General features: G+C 47.1%; 1 protein-coding gene across 1 annotated transcript in view; it reads left to right on the forward strand.

Moving 5' to 3' along the window:
* The window catches only part of SFMBT2 (Scm like with four mbt domains 2), a 156,332-nt gene that overhangs the window by 96,335 nt on the left and 37,132 nt on the right, over nt 1–22,865 (forward strand). The window contains exons 8-12 of the mRNA XM_074984183.1: nt 3,079–3,205; nt 11,824–11,937; nt 15,787–15,829; nt 17,915–17,985; nt 22,094–22,233. Of these exons, the coding sequence (XP_074840284.1) occupies nt 3,079–3,205; nt 11,824–11,937; nt 15,787–15,829; nt 17,915–17,985; nt 22,094–22,233 (495 nt within the window). The remainder of the gene's footprint in view (nt 1–3,078; nt 3,206–11,823; nt 11,938–15,786; nt 15,830–17,914; nt 17,986–22,093; nt 22,234–22,865) is intronic.

Consider the following 22,865-nt stretch of genomic DNA (forward strand, 5'->3'; position numbering starts at 1 on the left):
AGTTGCCCTCTTCTCTCCCTCCAGCCTCAGACTCCCTCCTTCCCTAAGGTCTGGTTCTTGTCCCCTCTGCAGCTTAAGTGTCTCCCTCCTCCTGAGTGTCTGGGATAAGTGAGGAAGGGTGGAGGGAAGTGGAATTTCATTGACAGCAGTGGAGAGAATTTCCCCTGCTTCAGTTCTGGTTCCTGGGCAGAAACCTGGACCTTGCCTGCCTGGGAACAGTAGCTGCAGTGAGTGTCTGGCTCAGCCCCCTACAGTCCAGCTGGAGTATTTCCAGTGCAGCTGAAATCTAAGGCCAGGTCTACGCTAGACCTTAAAGTCGATTGTAGATACACAATTCCAGCTACGGCAATTATGCAGCTGGAATTGTGTCATCTGTGATTGACTTATCTGGCCATCCTCCGTGAGGGATGTCGATGTGAGAAAATGTACAAAACACTCTGGTTCTTTCAGAAGTTTGCAGCTGAACGTTGACTTAAGGCAACTTTGAATCTGTACGGTGCAGAAGAAAAATGCTGCTTTTAACCTTAATTTAAATGACACAAGCATAGTTTTTTCTTATCTTGCCATATCTTTTTGTTGAAACTTTCCCTTACTTTTTAGTAGTTTGTATTCAACTCAGGACTGTGTGGTATTTGCTTTTTTTCCACCCCGATTTCCTGCCTGACTGCATAATTTCAGTTCTAATGGCAATGTGTGGTTGACTTGTCAGTTTGTAAATCTGTGGTTTATAACTCTGAGGTTCCACCATAATCTGACACTCTCTAACAAGTCTTTACTGACTGTTGCTCATTGTTAATTTTCAAAGGTTTGTTAATTGGCTAAATTTGGGCAGATTTTTTACAGGGATGGCAAAGGGCACATCCTTGGTACAAAGGCCAGCCACGTGCTAAATTTTAACTTACTGCTCCAAATCATTGAGAAGCTAGAGTTTGTCAAAGATAAGATCACCAGAATTTTTTAACGTGAACGACCCCATATTTTTCCCTAGTGCTGTTCTCAGACACAACCAGATCATTTTAGCTGAAGTTTTCCGAAGTATTCAACATGATGCAAAAACTTTGAAATTTTCCATGCAATCAAGTTGGTTAAAATCTGGCAAAGTTGACACCTCCATGCTTTGGCTGTGTAAACCCAGAGTTGTGAGTTCAGTCCTTGGGGCGGGGCTTTCAAGCTTCTGGAGCAGGTTAGGTTTAAAACAAAAAAATTGTGAGCAGGATAGGTCTTGCTGTGAGTACAGGGGACTGGACCCAATGACCTCTCAAGGTCCCTTCCAGATCTATGAGATAAGTAACTGAAAAGAACTCCCACCCATAATAAAGTGCTGTAAATGTAAAGTAAAAATCTTCAGCCTTACTCTTTCACTCTACCAAACCTCAGCAATACAGTGGGATAGATCTTGGGTAGTAATTGACAGATATGTGCATATTCTCAAAAGTCTGAAAGATTTGTCATGCCTTATTCTCAGAGCTGTGCGCTATAAATGACTCCCTGCAATTCATGGCTAGATGCTTCTCCGAGGCACATCAGCAGAACTCAGCACAGTGCCAAGAAGTCAATCTTTGTCCAAGTCATTGGATCTACATGCATTTCCATCAGCTGAAGATGTGGCCCTCTCTGCTAAGGGCTTGTCTCCATTGTGGCAAATGGGGTGTGAATGAAATGAAATGGCAAATGAAATTTAATGTGGATAAGTGTAAGGTAATGCACGTTGGAAAAAATAACCCCAACTGTGCTTACAATATGATGGGGGCTAATTTAGCTACAACTAATCGGGAAAGAGATCTTGGAGTTATTGTGGATAGTTCCTTAAAAACATCCACATAGTGTACAGAGGCAGTCAAAAAGGCAAATAGGATGTTAGGTGTTATTAAAAAAGGGTTAGAAAATAAAACAAGGAGTATCTTACTGACCCTGTATAAATCTATGGTACACCTACATCTTGAATACTGTGTACACATGTGGTCTCCTCACCTCAAAAAAGATATCCTGGCACTGGAAAAGGTTCACAAAAGGGCAGCTAAAATATCTGGGGGCTTTGAACAGGTCCCATATGAGGAGAGGCTGAGAAGATTAGGACTTTTCAGTTTAGAAAAGAAGAGACTGTGGGGGGACATGATAGGGGTATATAAAGTTATGACAGATGTGGAGAGGGTGAATAAGGAGAAGTTATTTACTTGTGCCCATAATACAAGAACTAGAGGACACCAAATGAAATTAATGGGTAGCAGGTGATAAAAAAAAAGTTCTTCTTCACTCAGCGCATAGTTAACCTGTAGAACTCCTTGCCAGAGGATACTGTGAAGGCTAGGACTATAACAGAATTTAAGAAAGAGCAAGATAAATTCATGGAGGTTAGGTCCATAAAAGGCTATCAGCCAAGGGTAGGAATGGTGTCCCTGGTCTCTTATTTTCAGAGGCTGGAGATGGATGGCAGGAGACAAATCGCTTGATCATTGTCTTCAGTCCACTCCCTCTGGGGCACCTGGCACTGGCCACTGTCAGCAGACAGGCTACTGGGCTGGATGGACCTTTGGTTTGACCCAGTATGGCCATTCTTATGTTCTTATATAATCTACTCCCCCAGTAGCCTGTTGTGGTGGACTTGGCTGATGCACTGTAGAAGACTTTTAATGGACTTTGGTCGTGTCCAGTGTCACAGAGCATGAGAGCAAAGTGCATTGAAACGTACATTCACATCCCAGTTTGGCATGATCTCATTGTTCTTGCAGACAAGCTCACAGTCAAACTCGGCAAACTGTACACACAGATGGAGGGTTTTCTCTGGACATATGGTTCTGGGAACACAGGAATTGCCAGCCTGGTCTCTGATAGTCAACATTTGGCTTAAGCCCTGAAGTACAAGCTTGAATAGCACTTCCAAATTTGTCATTATGACAGCTCTGGATGTTCCTCCTACCCATCTAAATACCCATACCTTTTTTTGAATCTCCAAGCATTCTTGACATAGGTGGTCCTGGACATCTCCTGTGTTCTCCGTGGATGCCAAGGGAGAGTCTGTTGAAAGCTGTCTTGTGCAGTGGTGCAGTGTGTTAAGTGTTGACGCTTGACCTTTTTCAGACGTCCTTCAGCCGGGGTTTTACTAAGAACATGAAGCTGGAGGCTGTGAACCCCAGGAAGCCTGCTGAAATATGCGTTGCTTCTATCACCTCAGTTAAAGGAAGGTTAATGTGGCTTCACCTGGAAGGTATGTAGAAATAACTGCAATGCCATAGGAGCTTATTGTCTTGGTGTTATGGGCTAGAAGTTTATTAAGTCCTTTTGGATTGCTGTCTCCCAATCCATGTGCCTCACAGCAACCTGTCTCCCCCACTGCTTTTTATCCCACGTAGACTCAGGTGGTTACTTGTGTTGCTCTGTAGCTTCACAAATGACAAGCGGTCCTGTAGCACCTTAAAGACTCACACATTTATTTAATAAGTAATGAGCTTTTGTGGACCCACTTCCTCAGGTCTGGCTTACCCACAACAGCTCATTACATAGTAAATAAATTTGCCAGTCTTTAAGTTGCTGGCGGACTGCTTGTTATGCCATGTAAGCCCTTTCACTTACTCCCCGTGAACCAGACAGCAGGGCTGTAGGGCACTGGGTCACTGTATCCTCTCCTCCCACATGGCTAGTACTAACAAAGCGTATGGGGTGAGGGAGAAGCTTCTCAGATAGCCTATGACCAGTCTCCGCTCAGTCACAGAAGCTGCCATCAGATCGTTGGCTTGCCAATGACTTAATGGACATTTTGTCTGGCCCTGGAACTTTGCTCCAAACAGTCCTCGGATTTCCACCTTCCTGGCCCCTTTGCTTGACCAGATCATCCTCATGACTTCCTTACCCTTTTCTTTCACTCCATTTCTGACTTACGCCCCCCCCCCCCCAATGCCGTGGAACTAACCAGATGTGCCAGTCTTCCTTTGGCCACCTTTGTGCATATTATAACCCTTCCCCCCCTCTTTGCCTGCCCCTCACCATTCTAGGCTGCATGCTCATCTGTGCGGGGACTGTACCTAGCCTTTGGAAAGCAGTCAGTTGCAAGCCCCACCTCCAAGCAAGTCATAACAACTCCATGGTGGGAGTAACTAACTGCGCGTGCATTCATCTCAGGACTTTCTTTTTCACTAATCTCCTCCGGAAATGAGATAATTAGATAATGGTGCACCCAAGTATCACAATGTAACCCAGGTCTGCTTGGCATGGAACTCCATCCTTCTCTAGCCGGAGCTGGTGCTGGAGGAGGCTGCTAGAGTCCCATGTCTTTTAGTTCTTCCAGTGGGCTCATGTGTTAAGCTCTAAAAGTCACAGGTTTGATCCCAGCCATTGCCAAGAAGTGTGTTGGTGTTACACAAGTGCTTTCCCGAGTAGTTCTTTCTCTAGGGCAGTGCTTGGGTGAGTGAGGACTCCTAGAATGAGAACAACTTTGAAGAATTGGTGTCCAGAACACTGTGATTTTATCTTCTTCATTGCACTGTTCAAATTATTGTCAATGAGTTACTGAAGCAAGGAAGTGGAAATACTAAGGTTGCTTTGATGGGTACAGGTTGAACCTCACTAGTCCGGCACTCTCTCATCTGGCAGCATCCGTAATCTGGCACAGTTTTATTTAGCCAGATGACTACATATCAGGGGTGTGGCCAGGTTTCTCATGGTCCCATAAAGCTTGTTTCCAGCCACGATTCCTGGCTCTTAGTGTTCTGTGCAGTTATTTAGCTGTAATTTACCCCTAAATGTCTTCTAAGAGCCCAGTAAGCAGTGGAAGCGTAGATAATGCTGCTGGAGAATATTGAGCTCCTGTCATCTGGCGAATTCTGTTTTGGCACCAGTTAAGTACTGAGGGTGCCGGACTAGAAAGGTGCCACCTGTGCTGAGATAATCTGGAGTTTCTATTAAGCATTAGTAACATTTTATACCATCTGCACAAGGTGCCTGTTCAGTGATCATCCATCAATGGAAACATACAGGCTATGAAAAGAGAAGACTGAGGGGCGATACGATAGAGGTATATAAAATCGTGAATGGTGTGGTGAAAGTGAATACAGAAAAGTTATTTACTTGTTCCCATAATATAAGGACTAGAGTATACCAAGTGAAATTAATGGGTAGCAGGTTTAAAACTAATAAAAGAAAGTTTTTCTTCACACAGCGCACAGTCAACCTGTGGAACTCCTTACCAGAGGACGTTGTGAAGGCCAGGACTCTAACAGAGTTTAAAAAAGATCTCGATGAATATTTGGAGGTTAGGTCCATAGATGGCTATTAGCAAGGGGTAAGGTATGGTGCCTAGCCTTTTGTCGAAGGCAGGAGATGGATGGCAGGAGACAAATCACTTGATCATTGTCTTCGGTTCACCTCCTCTGGGGGACCTGACATTGGCTATTGTCGGCAGACTGGATACTGGGCTAGATGGACCTTTGGTCTGACCCAGTATGGCCATTCTTATGTTCTGATGAATAGAAGCTGCAGGCGTGGAGAACAAAATAAAGGCAGTACGTCTGGTTTGGCATTTGGGCACCAGTCAAGGAAGCCTGTTAAAGCCACAGGAGAAAGAAAGGGAGTTGGTTAGCTAATTACTGTACATCAGGTCTAATTCTGCTGCACTTTTGCTCTGGATAATGAACAGGGCCTTGTACTTCTATAGCACTTTTCTACTCAGGGATCTCAGTCAGAGGGCTTGAAAATGTGCTATCCTGGTGGCTGGGACAGGATGGAACATGGCAGCTGTTTGAGTGCATAGCAACCCTATGCAGTGGCATAGAAGAGGAAGTAAAGGAAGACAGAGGTGCATGAGGAAGGGAGTTTGATAACCGTGTAATCGCTTGGCTCCCTATCCTGCATGGAAGCAGAGGGCAAGGTGCTAGGAAGAACAGGACTGGTGCGTGTGAACCATTCACCTTGAGATGTTACTTCTCCAGCCAGTAGAAAAGCAGCTTAGCTCTTAGCCAGTGGCTGCTGAACCATTCATTTTCCTGGTTTGGATTAGGAACTTGCACTTTTTGTCTCCATGCCCCAACCCTGTCCTTTTTGGACTGTGCACCACTAGAAAAGGATGAGCAAAGTGAGCTGGGCTCAGTATCTTCCACCTTATCATGTCTGTGTTTGCTGCCTGAGCGTGCGCGTGCTGCTCTGCCTCCCTACTGCAGCATTAGGCATACCACAACCTCCTCTGCACACAGCAATGCAGCAGGGGCCAGACTGGACCATCTACTCCAGAACTCTGCCTCTGACCTTGGCCAGTGCCAGATGTTTCAGAGGAAGGTGTAAGAACCCCGCAATGTAATCTCCCCCCACAGGTCTCACCTTGGTCTCTACAAGAGCTTGGTTTGAGCTCCGCAACAGGATGTTTCATATCCCTTCCAAGATGTTTCTCATCACAGCTCTGGGTCATCTTCCATCCATATAAGTGTCCCACCCCTCCTAGAATCTTGCCCTGGATCAGCCCATAGCTTGGAACTTGGCAATGACATCATAGGATTGCTACTGACTGTAAAAGGGCAGGATCCTGGTTCTGTGTCACAGCTGAAAGTTGCCACGTCATGCAGTAATGAGCCTCCTGTACGCTATGCTGAGGTGTTTGTTCAGTACAGACAAATTGCTGCTCTCTGAATAAAAAACACATCTCCTTGGAGGTATCTCATCCAGACACCACCGAAGCCCAGACTAGCATAAGGGAAGTCAGAAGCTGTTGTGCTTAAGGTTCATTGACAGTTAATGGCATAGAATCATAGGGTTGGAAGAAACCTCAGGAGATCATCCAGTCCAACCCCCTGCTCAAAACAGGACAAAGCCCAGCTAAATTGTCCAAACAAGGGCTTTGTCAAGCTGGGACTTAAAAATCTCTAGGGATGGAGATTCTACCACCTCTCTAGGTAACGCATTCGAGTGCTTCACCACCCTCCTGGTGAAATAGTTTTTCCTAATATCCAACCTAGACCTCCCCCACTGTCCTGGCCAAACCCATGTCAGATCAGCTATGCCTAGAGATTTTTCATGACAGGCAAAAGGCCCTTTGAGAACTAATTTCACAGACAGGTTCAGAGATATGTGCAGCCCCCGATGAAGTCATTGGGAATTGGGAGAGGATATTTAAGGGTGGAATCAGTTGCTTTGTTTTCTGAGAACCCTGAAAATGTTGAAGGGAATGCGGATTGTCCTTTACCCAGTCTTCACCAGCTCCTGTTAGATTTATGTTTCTGCAGCTCTCTCCATGGGCACATTCCAGGAGACAGAGGTATATCCAGTTAGTTACGGTGCTCAAATTAAAGCAATGCAAGAACAGCTTCAGACTGCACATTCAAACTGAATCCCATGATATCTAAGGGGCTCTGATTCAGAGGGTCACATTTAAAATTTGAAAGGTTCTGTACCCTACAGGGTAAATGCGTTCTAAGGTGGCATTTGAAAAGTACTGTCCAGCACAACAGCAAATATATCATGAAATAGCAACAGCATTACCATGCTAGCTTCAGATGGCTCCACTTGATGTCACTGGGAGCCCATTGGTAGAGTCACAGAATCATAGGGGTGGAAGAGAACTCAGGAAATCATCAAGTCCAGTCCCCTGCCCAAAACAGGACCAAGCTTAACTCAGTTATCCCAGCCAGGATGTTGTCAAGCCAGGACTTAAAAAGTCATGGACCAGCACATAGGCAAGAGGAAATAAAATGACCCTTTTGCTATTGCTTAGCAGCCCTGTTGCCGCTTCCTAGGCCAGACATCTGGGCCCAGTACTTGCCAGGCTATTGCTGAAGGGCCTGTTGGAAAATTTCCTCAGCCTCTCTGGCAAGCTGCCCTTTTATCCCAGCTGTTTGCTGGCTAGCCTCCTAGTCATAGGTGGGGAAATAACCATTCCACACATTAAGCACTCTGTAGCTGCTGCATAGTGCTGCATACCCATCACAGGACTCCACTAACTCTCTGTTACACATTGCACCTCCCTTGTCTGGCTCCCTCGGTACCTGATCTGCCCTAAATGAGAGGATTCACTAGAGGAAGGAAGGTTCCCAGCCTCAGACCCGAACTCCAGCCCTAGTGACCCTTTTAGCTGCGGCTGGCTCCTGGCCCGGCTGGCCTCTTGGAGGCCAGCCCCAGTCAGGGAGCTGGCACCAGAGACACAAGCCCCTGGCCTCTCCTGCACAGGACCACCAGCCTCCTGTCACTGGGCTCCCGCCAGGCATGGCTCCCAACTACTGGACCTTTTCTTAGCAACCTCCTGGCCAGGAGTCTCTGATCCAATAACATCCGTCATCCTGCTGGACAACAGATGTTGCCAGACAAGAGGATTCCAGTTTTGAGAGGTGTAACTTTAGTCTTAAGTTACTGTTTGTTTGCTTGTAGCAGCAGGCACTCCACCTCACAACAATCAGGGTTCCATTACCATATGCAGTGTCACTCCTCCATTTATCACATCCACCACCCAAAACCTTCAGAGGTGCCATTCCGGCTGTGCAGTTTGCACAAACTATAGCAGTGAAACAGGCAGCAGGAGTTACGCCATGTCAAGTTAGACCTGAGGGACCACTGCTGAATACGTAATATTTCAGGCAGTAGCAAAACTCTGTAAACTTCCTGGGGAGCATTTAATGAGCGGCAGTATGGCTCAGCCGAACTGGGAAAAATGCATAGAGCTGAAAGGAGGTTATGTGTATCCCATCGTTTTCTGCTACTTTATTACTCGCACTCTGCATTGTAAATTTTTACTGGTTCATTTTGGCTTTTAAAACTGAAGATTTCTGGTTTGCATTTATATCAGTAATAATGAATACTCTCTGCATAATAGGTAAGGCTACACTAGGAATTTGGTGAAGTAAAAACCCTGCACTTGTAATTTTTCAGTGGCAAATTGCATTTATATTTTCCAGAATTGCTGCTGAAATTACACAATAGTCTAATATAATAGGAGATGGAAATTGTCATTCTTTGGGCCTATTTTATTGCTATTCTCTCAGTTCTGGTCATTTCTTGGGCTGTGAAGACAGTGATGTAAAATTCACAAATCAAGCAAACAGCACTGACAAACCAGCTGTTTCCAGTTGGTGATACGGCTCACGCTAAGTGCTGCAATAAGATGTGGGAAGTGATTGGCGGGGTTATCTAGTGCTCATGGAGAAAGCAGTGCTCTCTTGGAAGCATGTATCTTTGTGTTAGTGTTGCAGGATGAACCACTAAACCATTCAGAGTGGCTGCAGTTGTAAAGTTTTGGGGAGATCAAACTACAATGCTACACCTGTCACTGTAAGCAGAAAAAGGAAAGCGTTCTGGCTGTTAATAGCAACCTAGAGCAGCTGCAGTAATGAAGACACAGGACATCCTGGATCATTTCACTCACTTTATTAGAGCCTGTAGTGTTGGAACATGGGCCCACCAGGGTTCTGGGTGCCTGACAGCTTTGTATCACCACAGGAGGTGTATGCTGCATTCCCCGGGAGGATCTTTCAAGGCAGGGCTTGACAGACTGTACCACCTACCAGGAGTTGAATGGCAGCCCCTTGCAACACCCTGACTGGCCAGTACCGGTACTTAAACAAGGACACCATGAAGTGAAGTTGTCTGGGCAGTAGAGACTGCTTGTCTGTCTCTGCTCCAGACCCTGCCTGTGATAGACCCTAGACTGTGGCTTCTCGTGCTGTTATGTCTTCAGCTTTGCCATTCAATTGCTGACTATAACCTTGTGTCCTATCTGGATGTTCTGGTGACCTGACCCTGGCAGCCTCCTGGTGCCTGATCCTCCATCAACCTGTCTCAGCCACTGACCACCTGGCATCTGACTCCCAACTCCTTCCCTGACCAGTAGGCCTGACTGCCCACATCCTGGTCTTGACACTGGTGTTGGAGCTGAGTTGATTTCCTGCATCTTGCAGTGTAGTTAGGGCCTTGTGTCTACTGACTTCAATAGGAATCTTTCCATTGAGGTCACAAGGGTTTGGGTCAGGACCTTAGTTGGAGCTGAACATAGAAATTGTGGTGAGACTTTGGCAGTATAAGGAGCTAAAATTCTGCATGCTTGAAAAGAGGCCGTTGCTCATTGGCAGCATTTTTAGTGAGATTCCTGCAAGGGAGGAAGGATGGCCTTGGACTGACAAGACTTGGATTCTTTTCCTGTCTCAGCCCAAACCTCTTGTGCGTCCATGGGGAAGTCTTACAATCATAGAATCACAGTGTTGGAAGAGACCTTAGGATATCGCCAAGTCCCACCCCCTGCTCAAAGCAGGACCAATCTCAACTAAATCATCCCAGTCAGGGCTTTGTCAAGCTGGGGCTTAAAAACCCCTACTGATGGTGATTCCACCACCTCTCTAAGTAACAACAATTTGGACCTTTCCCACTGCAACGAGAGACCATTGTTCCTCTTTCTGTCATCTGTCACCACTGAAAACAGGCTCTCTCCATCCTCTTTGTAATCCTCCTTCAGGTAGCCGAAGGTTGCTACCAAATCCCCCTTCACTCTTCTCTTCTGTAAATTAAATAAACCTAAATCTCTCAGCCTCTCCTCATAAATCACATGCTCCAGCCCCCTAATCATTTTTCTTGCCCTCCACTGGACTCTTTCCAAGGCGCCCACATCCTTTTCATAATGGGGGGTCCAGAACTGGACAATCTGCCTTATGGCTCAGTTCTCCACCTGTCAAATGGGGGTGGTACCGCAGAGTTTGTGGTGAGGGTAAGATACATTAATAATTTCCAGGTGCTCAGGTATTTCTCTAATGTGGGCCACAGAGACACATGGTGCCATTTTCTTTGCCCTTTCTTCCAGCGTTATGAGTGCCTGAGGGTATTTTTATGTCTTTGCATTCGTTAGCTCTTGTGTTGTCAGGCTCAGCCCATTCTTGGAGGCACCTCCTCACTGAAGGACAGTGTTGCCCTCACAGAGTCCAATTCCTGTTTCAGTTATGCTGGTAGTTCTTGCTAAGCATTCATCAGTGGGACCTTCCCTGCGGTTAGCTGGCCGGGCACTGACAAATAGCACTTGGTTAAATGCTGTAAAAGACGCAAAGGCGCGGGGCAGAGGAGAACAGGCTCCTCATCTACTGAGCTTCTTCACTGAGAGAGATGCTTCATGCTGGAACTATAGTCTCTTGCTTGGAACTGCAGATAGCAAGGGAACTTCCTGCTCAAGCTAGACCAGCACAGATGGAACAGGGAGGGAGTAATTAAACACTGTCCTTGCTGCCAAAGCAGTGTTTTGTCCCGATGCTCTTAAAGTCAGAACCACAAAGGGGACCTATAAATGACTGACTGTCTTTCTAAGGGAGGTGCTACAACTGAAATAGAAGTTAAGGGCTTGAGGCGGAAATTTTGGGGTGGCAGTTGTGTAGCTTATGCTATGCAGGACATTGGATGAAATCTGTCGTGTCTGTCTCTGACGTTTATGCTGCTGCCCATCACTGTAAGATGTGAGCACCTTCCACATACAACTGATAGCAATAGCAAAGTCCCGAGTGGATTTCAGGGGCTCTGGGTGGTCATAATGAGTCCTCGTGTCCTTAAAATCAGTGAGTCTGAGCAATAGACTTAATTCGTGGTGCCCTGTAAAGTCAAGGGATGGTTGTTTTGGTGATTTTCAGTTGCTTAACCCTACAGTGTCAATGTTTTCTTAATGACATTTGTAGGTGGCATCACATTGCACCTTAAATGTAACAGCCCTGTCATTGCTACTGGTATGAAACTGAAGCAGGAATGATGCCCCATCTTGATGCAAGGGAGCAGATTTATTTTTGCACGCTCCATCCTTTCCTTTCCTTGGTTTATGATGAGTTCTGGAACTGCTCTGAGTTCAGGCATCCCATATTTAAATTTCATTATAAATTTGTGTTTTAGGTTTACAGACGCCTGCTCCAGAGTACATTGTTGATGTTGAGTCGATGGACATTTTCCCAGTCGGCTGGTGTGAAGCAAACGCTTACAACCTCACACCACCGCACAAAGCAGTGTGTAAGTACGTGAAACCAAGAGATGAACAGACACCATGCAAGTAGATTTCTTATCAGAGGGCTTCGTGTTTCTAATCTGCTCTCCCTACTTACCAGCTTGCCTAAAGAGCAGTGAGACTCTGCAACCCTTGAATTGAGTCATTAGAACCTGTTCATCCAAGGAATCCCCTTACAGATGGGACTCTTTGCATGAGTAAGTGCTACTCATGTGACTAAGGGTTGCAGAATGTGGCTTGGGATATTTTTGTCATGGCTGTAACAGTGATGCCTGGGTTTCATCAGACTGAAATTAAGTTCTCTATCTCCCAAGACCCTGAAGAGAATGCACCCACTTAGGAATAACTAACAGAAGACATTAAGGCAGTTGTGGGCCACCTGTGTCCCACTAGAGCTTCACCTGCGGCCCATAGACCCCCTGGCAGCCCCCTCCCCCGTGCACCTCTTGCACACTGGGGCACCAGAGCTCCTCACTTCTGACACCTCTCTCTCTCTCCCAGCACTTTCAGAGAAGCCGCGAATCACCTAATTCATACTCCATCCGTGCACCACCCCCTCCCTCCCAGAGCTGGAACACCATGAATCAGCTGTTCACAGCATTCCAGATCTGGAGGGGGAGGAGCAAAGGCCAAGTGTGAATCAGGCATGAGGGGAGGAGGCCAGACTGGTAGGGGGAGTGGGGGCACAGAGCCACAAGTGGAAACCCAGTGGGCCGTAGATTGCTGCGGCCCACTGAGGCAAAAGATGACCACTCATGTAGCCCACCCAATGTTGATGGTGGTTGTTCCCTGATTTTAGGACACATTGCAACTGTGGGTCATGTAGACATACCTAGCTCTGATCTAGTTAGTTCACATACTGGAGCAGTGAAGCTGTAGTTTCATGTGTGAGTAATTAGAGTAAATCCTCAAGTTACGTGGGGGTTGTGTTCCTGCAACCCTCGTGTAACTCAAATTTTCATGCAAGTCATGTGGAGAGACAGGAACCAGTTTGCAACCTGGTTCCCGGCTCCCCTGGGCTCGCAGGAGCCAGGAAACTGACCTGCTCTAGTGGTCAGCCTGGTTCCCAGCTCCCTGCTACTTACTGGACCCGGGAAATTGACCAGCCATGTGCTGGTCAGTTTCCCAGTTCCCAGTAGTGCAGGGCAGCTGCAAACCAGGGAACCACTTGGGGGACCCTGGTCAGTTTCCCAGGTCCCACAAACATCAGAGAGCTGGAAACCAGACAACAGCCTGGCTCCCCTCCCAGTTCAGAGCTAGGGAGACTGACCAGGGCACCAGCCTCAGTCAGTTTCCTGGCTCCAGCCAGTGGAGGGGAGCCAGGAACCAGGGGCAGTCATGCTCCCCCTCTACTCCTTGGAACCAGGAAACAGACCAGACCACCAGGGCTGGTCAGTTCCCTGGCTGCTTCTCCCTGCCTTCCCCCAGCCACGGCTAGGGGAAGGCAGGGAGAAGAGTATCTTAACTTGCGGGAAGCTAGGCAGGCTGACAGCTGCAGAGCAGCTTCAAGGTGTGCTTAGTTCGCGTTAAAGCGAGTTATGTACGACTTGAAGCCGCGTGTTTTGGGGGTTTACTGTACCCAGAATTCTGGTTAGGTTTGTGTAACCTGCATCACACCACAAGCTATTGTGGTTTCACTGCCCTGGGACTGAGCTAGGTAGGTCTAAACTGGGCTGAGAATATGGACCAATGCAGTGGACATATCCCATGGTTGCAGTGGAGACATACAATAAGTGAGAGATGCAATAGCAGAGAAGACCACAACTGAACAGCACAGGGGGCTGTTAATGAGATACAGTAAATGTTTTTCCAAAGCACCTAAAACACTTACACACTTAGCGTTCTCTCACCACTGAGCTTTTACTCCCCCGGTCAGGACTGAGGAACATGTGCAGGGAAGCCAGTATGGCCATTGCCCACGTTGTACCTCGATGGTGTATAAACCAAGGGCTTTGCTCTCCAGAGCTCTCTGCCTAACTCTTCTTCCCGGCACTAAGGGTACATCTACGTGGCAGCGGTGGGTGTAAATACCAGTTCAGGTAAACGTACCTGGTGCTAGATGAGCTCTCGCTAGCTCATTTAATAAAGAAATGAGGATGCTACGGCCCGTGGGCTCAGCTCTGGCTGCACAAATAAGAACATAGCCAAGGGAACAGCCCACACCAGGGCTGCTTCGCTTTGTTTTTAGCAGGCTAGCTGGGGCCTAGAAAGTGTGGGTGAGTCTACACAAGCTGTCCTCCCCATCCAGCTGCAGATAGACCTGCCCAAGAACTCCACTGCGACACGGGTGTGCATCCACTAACAACAGCAGAATTACACTGTTTTAACTGGAGACATTAAAACTAGGACTGATTTAGGCCAGATTCTGACACTGTTCCTGACACAGGGCAGTCCCATGGTTGTCAGAGCAAAGGAAGGGGCCAGTTCACATGGGTAAAGGGCATCCAAATCCAGGTCTTAAAGGGAACAGGATCTGGAGGACCTAAGCCGTCTGTCTGGCTTATTGATATAATATATTCAGGTATTTGAAAAATGTAATTGTCCTGGAGATGTTACAGGACCAGCTACCTTATTTCCTTTCCCTGGAGAAAGGGAAGTGCCGTTTATGTTCCAAGACCCAGGTCCTGCAAGTCTTCTGTTTGTTCATTCTCCATTGAGATCCTGGTGCAGGAACTGGTCCAAAATTCCTTAATCTCATGAAGAAATGGACCTAAATCACCAGGGTGGACTTCCATGCAGGGGCCTTGCCAAAGTTGGGACGAATTACACAACTTCCTCTGTGCACAGCTGGATTCCATCCAGGGCAATACATGCCGCCTCTGCAGCCCTTCTGGTGCATGGGAACCTAGCCAGAGCCAGAGAAGCAGAGCCCAAAAGAAACTCCAAGCTGTGCCCTTCCCTTGTGGCTTGTGATTGGCCTGAAGAGAGGAACGGGTTGGGAAAAGAGTGGGTTGTCCAAGGCCAGGGCAGAGGAGCAGCTACAGCAGGAAGGTGTGGTTTGCTTTTGCTGCCTCTTGCAGAAGCATTTGCAGTACCGCCCTGCGAGTGGAGAAGGCACCACAGCTCTTTGGAAGGCTCGCTCTTCTCGGCTGCTCCTGATGACATGGCGAAGACATCTGATCAGTGGGGGAAAGTGGTACCTTGGGGTGTTGAGGAGAAAAAAAGGAGGTTAAAAACTGGCATCTAAAGAGGAAGGCAGGAGAAAGAGTTGTGAACAGTTAGCAATACAAAAAGGGAGGGTGGTCACGCACCAGGGCAGATGAGCTCATGGGCATGATCTCAGGTGGAGAACCCAAGATTTGATGTCCTCCAGTCACTCATGGAACATAACGAGCACAAATCTCCCATCTACAGCAGAAATAATTACGACCAGTCAGTTTGTATTCGTTAATGTTTGAAAAGCAAATTAAAAAAAAAAAACTTGTCAAGCCTTTTGAAGAGTTAAATATATCAGAGTTAAAAATCAGACAGCCAGGCCTAATTTGGAAGACTAAGAATACTGTTATGGCAGCACTAAGCAGCCTTGTCACAATTTATAGAGGAGGCATGATGACGCTGTGCTGATCGTGCGGTCTTGCCCGTGGGCTTCTGCATGGAAAAATACATGTTGTATTTTACTTAAATATTTGTTAAGCCCAGATTCTGTAAAATCAACATCAGCTTTGCCGTAGCAAGATTAAATGTACAAGAGCCTCTTTAAAGCTCTAGTTTCTAATGGTGTGGAAGCTCATTTAAAAACAAGTACAGAAAGTGGGGCTGAGGGAGGAAGAGCCTTTCCTTGTGTTAAATGATATTTTGTATTCCAGCCGTTTATACAGACTGTCATTTTTCTCTCTCCCTCTCTTGTTTTGCAGTACGAAAGAAGAGGAAGATTGCAGTTGTGCAGCCAGAAAAGCAGTAGGTTTCTGTTGAAAACCCGTTGGCGCATGTAGAGGAATGGGATTCTCTGTGGGGAAGGGTGGACAACAGCTACATTGTATTGCAATAGGAGCACTGTTACCCAACCCCACACCAACCAGAAAGCTCTGTAAATCAGCATTTCTAGTCTTCTTAGACGGTCTGTGTTATAGCCTAGTTGACTCCCTGGAAGTGAGGACGTGTCCCTGCTGCTCCTTGGAGGAGGAATGGCCAGAAGGGGTTCAGAGTGCATGAGGGATTATGGGGCTGGAGGTTGGGGGGCAGGAGGGGGTGTGGGCTCTGTGAGGGAATTGGGGTGTGGGAAGAGGTTTGGGATAGAGGTTTGAGAATACTTGCTTCATGAGGTGCTCACCTCCGCTGTTTCCCTATAAGCAGGGACCTATTCCTGTCGCTCCTGGAAGCGGCACAGCTAGGCAACTCCGTTGCACTGCCCCTACCCTGCCCTGAGCTCCACAGCTCCCATTGGCCATGGTTCCCAACCAAGGGGAGTTGCAGGTTCGGAGAGAGCATGCAGAGCCCTAGCTGCACTTCCACTGGGAGAAGCAGGGACAGGTCAGCAGCACCCCAAAGCCCCTCAGCAACCCAGCTCTCTTCCCTGTTCTCCCTCCCACACCCAAACTCCCTCCCTTGGAGTTAATCAGAATTTTTCACTCACTGACACCCACCTTTCCTTCAACACGATGGGTAAAAAGCCTTTTACCGTACTACCTCCAGTGTCAGTCCTGCACTGGAATCTTTTTGCAGAGGTTCCATTCACAAAGAAAATAGAAACTAATCCAGAAAGGATGTTTCCGGCTGCTACCTCTCAGGAGGGTCCAAACTCTGATCTAACTCACTGAATTCTAGAGTAGAAAGGCTGAATTCCAGAGCAAGTTGGAAATATATTCCAGGATCTGCAAAATCAAACTGCCCACTGGGCCCTGTCCAGAGTCAGAGGGGTAGCTCATATATTTACAAGCTGTTTCTGGTTTCCCACAGACTCAGACAGGCAATGCTGCATCAGTTTACACTTGGTGCATGTTTTTCAAGTTATCTTTGCATCCTTTAGCTAAAAACTTAATTTAAAAAAAATATAAAGTTTGGATTCTGGAGCATAGTTTTTCAGCTGGGCTGAATTACAACAAAAGCCCCAAAATACATGAGCCATAGGAAATAGTGGAATTCTGATTGAAAGATTGTTGTGTTTAAAGACCTAGATCCTCAAAGGTATTCAGATATCTCACTCCCATGATTTCAGTAGGAGCTAGGCACCTGTGTCCTTTTGAGGATATGGGCCAAAATGGCAGTATTGTAAACTACATGAGGAAATTCCAGTATAAATGTAGGAGATAAAGATTGGAAGAGATCTCAGGCAGTCATTTAGTCCAACCCCTCCGTTCAAAGAATGGAGATTCTGCCACCTCACTAGCCAAGCCATTTCAGTGCTTCACTAGACCTTAAAGTCGATCATAGATTCGTAATTGCAGCTATGGCAATTACACAGCTGGAATCAACTTATCTGTGATCGACTTATCTGACCATTCTCATGAGATTGAGGAGTACAGGGGTTGACTGTTGACCCTTGATAGGTCAGTTTCATGCATCTGCGCTAAGCGCTGAGAATCGAACCCTGGATGGTTGATCTACTGGTTCGTGTAGATGTGCCCTTAGTGAAGTAGTTTTTTTTGCTATCCAAGCTAAACCTCCCCCACCACAGCTTGAGACCTTTGCTCCTCGTTCTGTCATTTGTCACCACTTAGGAAGGCCTGTCTCCATCCTCTTTGGATCCCCCATTCAGGTAGTTTTTTCTTATACAGATTAATCAAAGCCAAGTCCCTTAGCCTCGCTCCATGCCATTTTTGCTGTGCTCTACTGGACTCTCTCCAACTTGTTGATGTCCTGTCACTAGTAGGAGGCCCAAAACTGGACATAAAACTCCAAATATGGCCTCACCAGCTCTGAATACTGTTAGCTACTAAGTGATGATCATACTTTTGTGAATCGGGTGTGAAATCCTGAGTGGCTCAGGTTCTGATCCATTCACCAGGTTCCTGGGATTAAGTGCATCGTATTGTCGTTAAACAGGTTGCCACCCACAGTGCCTGTTGAGAAAATACCTCATGACCTTTGCCCGGTTCCTCAGCCAGACACAACAGGTGAGTCTGTTCAGCCACTGGAAAGGCCCTTTATCATTTCAGACTTCAGCTGTCAAAAGAGATGTGGAAAAACTAAAGGGAAGAAGCGTGTGCGTGTTACACGGAGACCCACAGACACTCCCAGAGCCAGGTGCTCAGTTGGTGTCAGTCAGTGTAGCTCCCTGGAGGTCAATAGAAATGTATTGATTTACATCAGCTGAGAATCTGTGAGTACATGCTTGTCTCTCTGTCTCAAGTTATCTGGTTTTGCCTGTGCGTTTCAAAAGCTTTGAGTCTGATCCTAGAAGAGTTCCATTCCAAACAAGCCAAATAAAGCCCTGGTGTGAATAGATACATCTGTTTTCTGCTAACATCAGTGACAACGCACTTGTTTAGCTAAATTTGCCTTGTATCTCTCTGCATACCTAACTGTACAGCACATCAACCATTATCACAACCAAAAGCGATTTCTGTTTTCCCATTATGGAAGTAGGCTATTTTCGTGCATAATATTTAGACACAGGATTCTAAACTGAGATAACCTCTTTGGTTGAAAGCCATGTTTTTAAATTTGCCTTTTCCTTGGTTTCTTTAAAGTACAGATTACAGGCAGTTCATCTGTTTTTCTTTCTGTGGCTGGAGCTTGGGGAGATAATGGTAATACTCAGAATCACGAACTAGCTAGCTCTCACGTCATCCTGTGACAATGGTACAGGAGGGAGCACAGTGTTATTATCCCCCTTTTACTGGTGGGGAAGCCAAGGCAAGTTTCATAGGTCACAAAGGAAGGTAGCACAAGAGACTCAGTTAGAGCTTGAAATCTTGACTGCTAGCCTTATATCCAGATCACAGTAGGCCTCATTCCTCAGCAGAGGTCGAGGGAAAAGCTATCTGGGATTTGACTTACTGAAGAGATGGCATAACAAGGTCTGCCCCATGGCCTCCAGAGCTGCGTGGCTGTTCTTCCCAGCCAAAACTGTGGGACACTTGAACTCTCTGTCACTCTGTTCAGGTCTACACTTCACCCATATTGTTATAGGCCAGTGCCACCAAGGAGCTGTACAGTAAGGTCTCAGAGTATGTGCACTCAGAGTGCGTGACCCCGCTCTTACATGTCTGACCCTGACCGCACCCCCCAGCCCAGTTTAAATCACCTGCAAGCGGCTCTGCTTCAAGCCCACCCCACGTGGCTCCTGCGCAACCCACCTGCTGGCTCACAAGCTGCCTGCCCAGCCGCCCGTGTGGCTCCAGCGTGACCCCCCCACCATCAGCTCACAATACTCTGCTCCCCCCCGCCCCCCGAGCGCACAGCTCCGGTGCAACCCCCCGCCAGCTTACAAGCTGCCCACCCACTCACCCGCCGTGGTTCTGGTGCAACACCCGCTGCTGGCTCACCACCCAGGCACGGCTCTGGTTCCGGCTCAACTCCCTGCATGCCCCTGCAGCCCAGCTCACCACCTGCGCTCAACTCCACCCCTTACCCCCCTGCAGCCCTAACCCACCCCAGGCTTAGCCCACTCCCCTGCCTGCCTCTCACAGCCTCAACCCACCGCCAGACTTAACCCTCCCCAACTGCCCCCCGCAACCCAGGACTTACCTTTCTGCTACTCCCTGGCTGCAGAACATGTGTTCTGCCAGGGAAAAAGCCAGACCTCCACTTACGCGAAATCCGGGTTTATGCAAAGGTGCATGGAACGGAACCCTCGCATGCTCTGAGACATTGATGTATTAGAAGGTTAACCATTTGTTTGTACAGCTTATAGAAGTAGGGATACAGTCATAAGCACACAGGCTGTTTTCAGAATGGTATGCAAGGCTTCCTTGAGGCTAGTAGAAGAAGCATGCTCACTGGCTGGTATACTAGATTGAGTTTTGAAGGACCTGTGTCAGTTCCCTCTTATCCAGGGATTGTCTTTAGACCAGTCACTTAGCCGCTCTGTGCCTTGTTTCTTCCATTTGTAAAATGGGAACAGTAATACTGCCTATATCAGAGCAGGGCTAGCAGTTATGAGACACTCAGATACAGAATCACAGAATCATAGGGCTGGAAGGGACCTCAGGAGGTCACCTAGTCCAGCCCCCTGCTTCAAGCAGGATCAACCCCCCACTAAGTAATCCCAGCCAGGACCTTGTCAAGCCGGGACTTAAAAACACACCACCTCTCTTGGCAAAGCATTTCAATGCTTCACTACCCTCCTGGTAAAGTAATTTTCCTAATATCTAATCTACACCTCTCCCTCTTCAACTTCAGATCATTACTCCTTGTTCTGCCAACTGACACCACCGAGAACAGCTTCTTACCCTCCTCTTTAGAGATCCCCTTCAGTAAGTTGAAGGCTGCTATTAAATCACCTCTAAGCCTTCTCGTCTGTAAAGTAAATAAGCCCAAATCCCTCAGCCTATCCTCATAGGTCTTGTGCTCCAGACCCTTAATCATTTTTGTTGCCCTCCACTGAACCTGCTCCAGCAAATCTACATCCTTTTTATGCTGGGGGGCCCAAAACTGGACACAATATTCAAGATGTGGCCTCACCAGTGCCAAACATAGGGGAATAGCTACTTCTCTAGATCTGCTTGAAATGCTCCTCCTAATGCACCCTAGTATGCCGTTAGCCTTCTTAGCTATAAGGGCACACTGTTTACTCATATCCAGCCTTTCATCCACCATAACCCCTAGGTTCCTTTCCATTGTACTGCTGCTGAGCCAGTTGGTCCCCAGCCTATAACAATGCTTGGGATTCTTCCAGCACAGGTGCAGGACTCTGCACTTCTCCTTGTTGAACTTCATCAGATTTCTTTTGGCACAGTCCTCCAGTTTATCCAGGTCACTCTGGATTCTCTCTCTACCCTCCGATGTATCTACCTCTCCCCCTTGTTTTGTTTCATCTGCAAACTTGCTGAGGGTGCAATCCAGTCCCTCATCCAGGTCATTAATTAAGATGTTGAATAACACTGGCCCCAGAACCAAGCCTTGCAGCACTCTGCTTGAAACCGACTGCCATCCGCATGTCGAGCCATTGACCCACTACCCCTTTGACCTGACCCTCAAGCCAGCTTTGTATCCATCTTATTGTCCAAGGATCCAATCCATATTTCCTTAACTTATGGACAACAATGTTGTGGGAGACTATCAGAAGCTTTGCTGAAGTCAAGGTACATCATATCCACTAAATAGCAATTGGAGTTATTTATCTGCTGGAGCTGGGAGGAACTTCAAGAGGTCATCTACTCCAGTTCCCTGCCCTTTTAGCAGGGCTAAGTGCCAACCCTGACATCTATTTGCCCCAATCTGTAAATGGCCTCCTTGAGGATTGAACTCCCAACCCTGTGTTTAGCAGGCTGATGCTCAAACCATTGAGCTATCTATCTGATATTATGGACCATAGAAATACAAGTTGAGTATTTCTAGTCCAGCACCCTTGGGGTCTGAACTTTACCAAATCAAAGTGGAAAGCTGGGGACTGTGAGAGTGCACAGGAGTATTGGAGCAGAGTTTCAAGGCCAGCAGGAATGTCCATTATATCATCGGCAAGCCAAGGATCTGAAGGCAGCTTCTGTGATAGTGGGGAGACTGGTAATAGGCTACCTTGGAAGCAATCCCCTCCACCCCCTAGTCAGGTTTGTAGGTGTTAGCCACATGGGTGGAGAGGACCCTGTGGTCCAGTGACCTGCAGCCCGATGGTCTAGTTCACAAGAAGTCAATATTGTCTCGCATCATTAGCAACACTTCCACTGCTTACTGGGCTCTTAGAAAACATTTAGGGGTAAATAACAACACAGAACACTGACAGCCAGGACTGGTGGCTGGAAACAAACTTTATTGGATTGTGAGAAACTTGGCCACACCCGTGATAACTGGACATCCAGCTAACTAAAATCATGCCGGACAACGGATGCTGCAGGACCAGAGAATACTGGACTAGAGAGCTTTAACCTGATGCTGTCATAAATGAGACCTTTCTAGACACTGAGCTGTACTCACCAGGGACCCAACCCCACTGCTGAGGTCTTCTATTCCTTCCTCCTCGTGGCAGATTTCTGGTGTTTTTACAAGGATCTAGCAGGAAGAAGAGAGACTTTTGGGTTTGCCCTGCAGGGAAATGATTGCAGTGTTACTTTCTTCTTACAGGTACCGTCAATGGGCGATACTGCTGCCCCCAGCTGTTCATCAATCACCGCTGCTTCTCAGGTCCATATTTAAACAAAGGGAGAATAGCAGAGCTACCTCAGTCGGTTGGGCCTGGCAAGTGCGTGCTAGTTCTTAAAGAGGTACGGTTCATCTCTGCACTGTGGGACTGGGTGTCCATGTAATGGGGATGGTGAAAAAGGATCACATTTTCAAAGCAGGCACCTCCCTTGCATGTAAGTTTGGGATAGATTCAAGTAACCAAGTCCATAACACAGAACCAGGAGCAGCAGTATAGACCGTGACTTGTCAGTGTATGGACACAGAACAAAAATGATCCATCTGCTAAAGCGCTCACAATGTAAGCGTAGAACAGGAGACCACTGGTAAATTAGACAGATGGGGAGCACAAGTAAACAGTGGGAAAATGCTGCAGGCTAAGCAGTGGTTTTGCACATTCCGATGTCTATTTAACTGACTTCAGCTTAATTGGATGTGCAGGAAAATCAGTTCCAAGATGTCTCAAAGTTGAGCACGACAATCAGAGACCCCCAGAATCACAGACCAGACTTGAAATTCTTGACCATGGTTCTGACAAGGGATTCTCTTGCCTGTTTTTAAAAAATCTCTCTTGCTATTTGCAATGCTGCAGCCAAATTCTCCTAGTATAGGAGGCAGTGCTACAGAAAGCACCAAGTGGCTTTTCCTGGTGCTGTGGTTTGGTTTGAAATTTGAGAATCCAAAATAGTCCTAACACTGGGCAGGGCAGAATGTT

Source organism: Carettochelys insculpta, chromosome 1 (assembly GCF_033958435.1).
Source record: "Carettochelys insculpta isolate YL-2023 chromosome 1, ASM3395843v1, whole genome shotgun sequence".
NCBI lineage: Eukaryota > Metazoa > Chordata > Testudines > Carettochelyidae > Carettochelys > Carettochelys insculpta.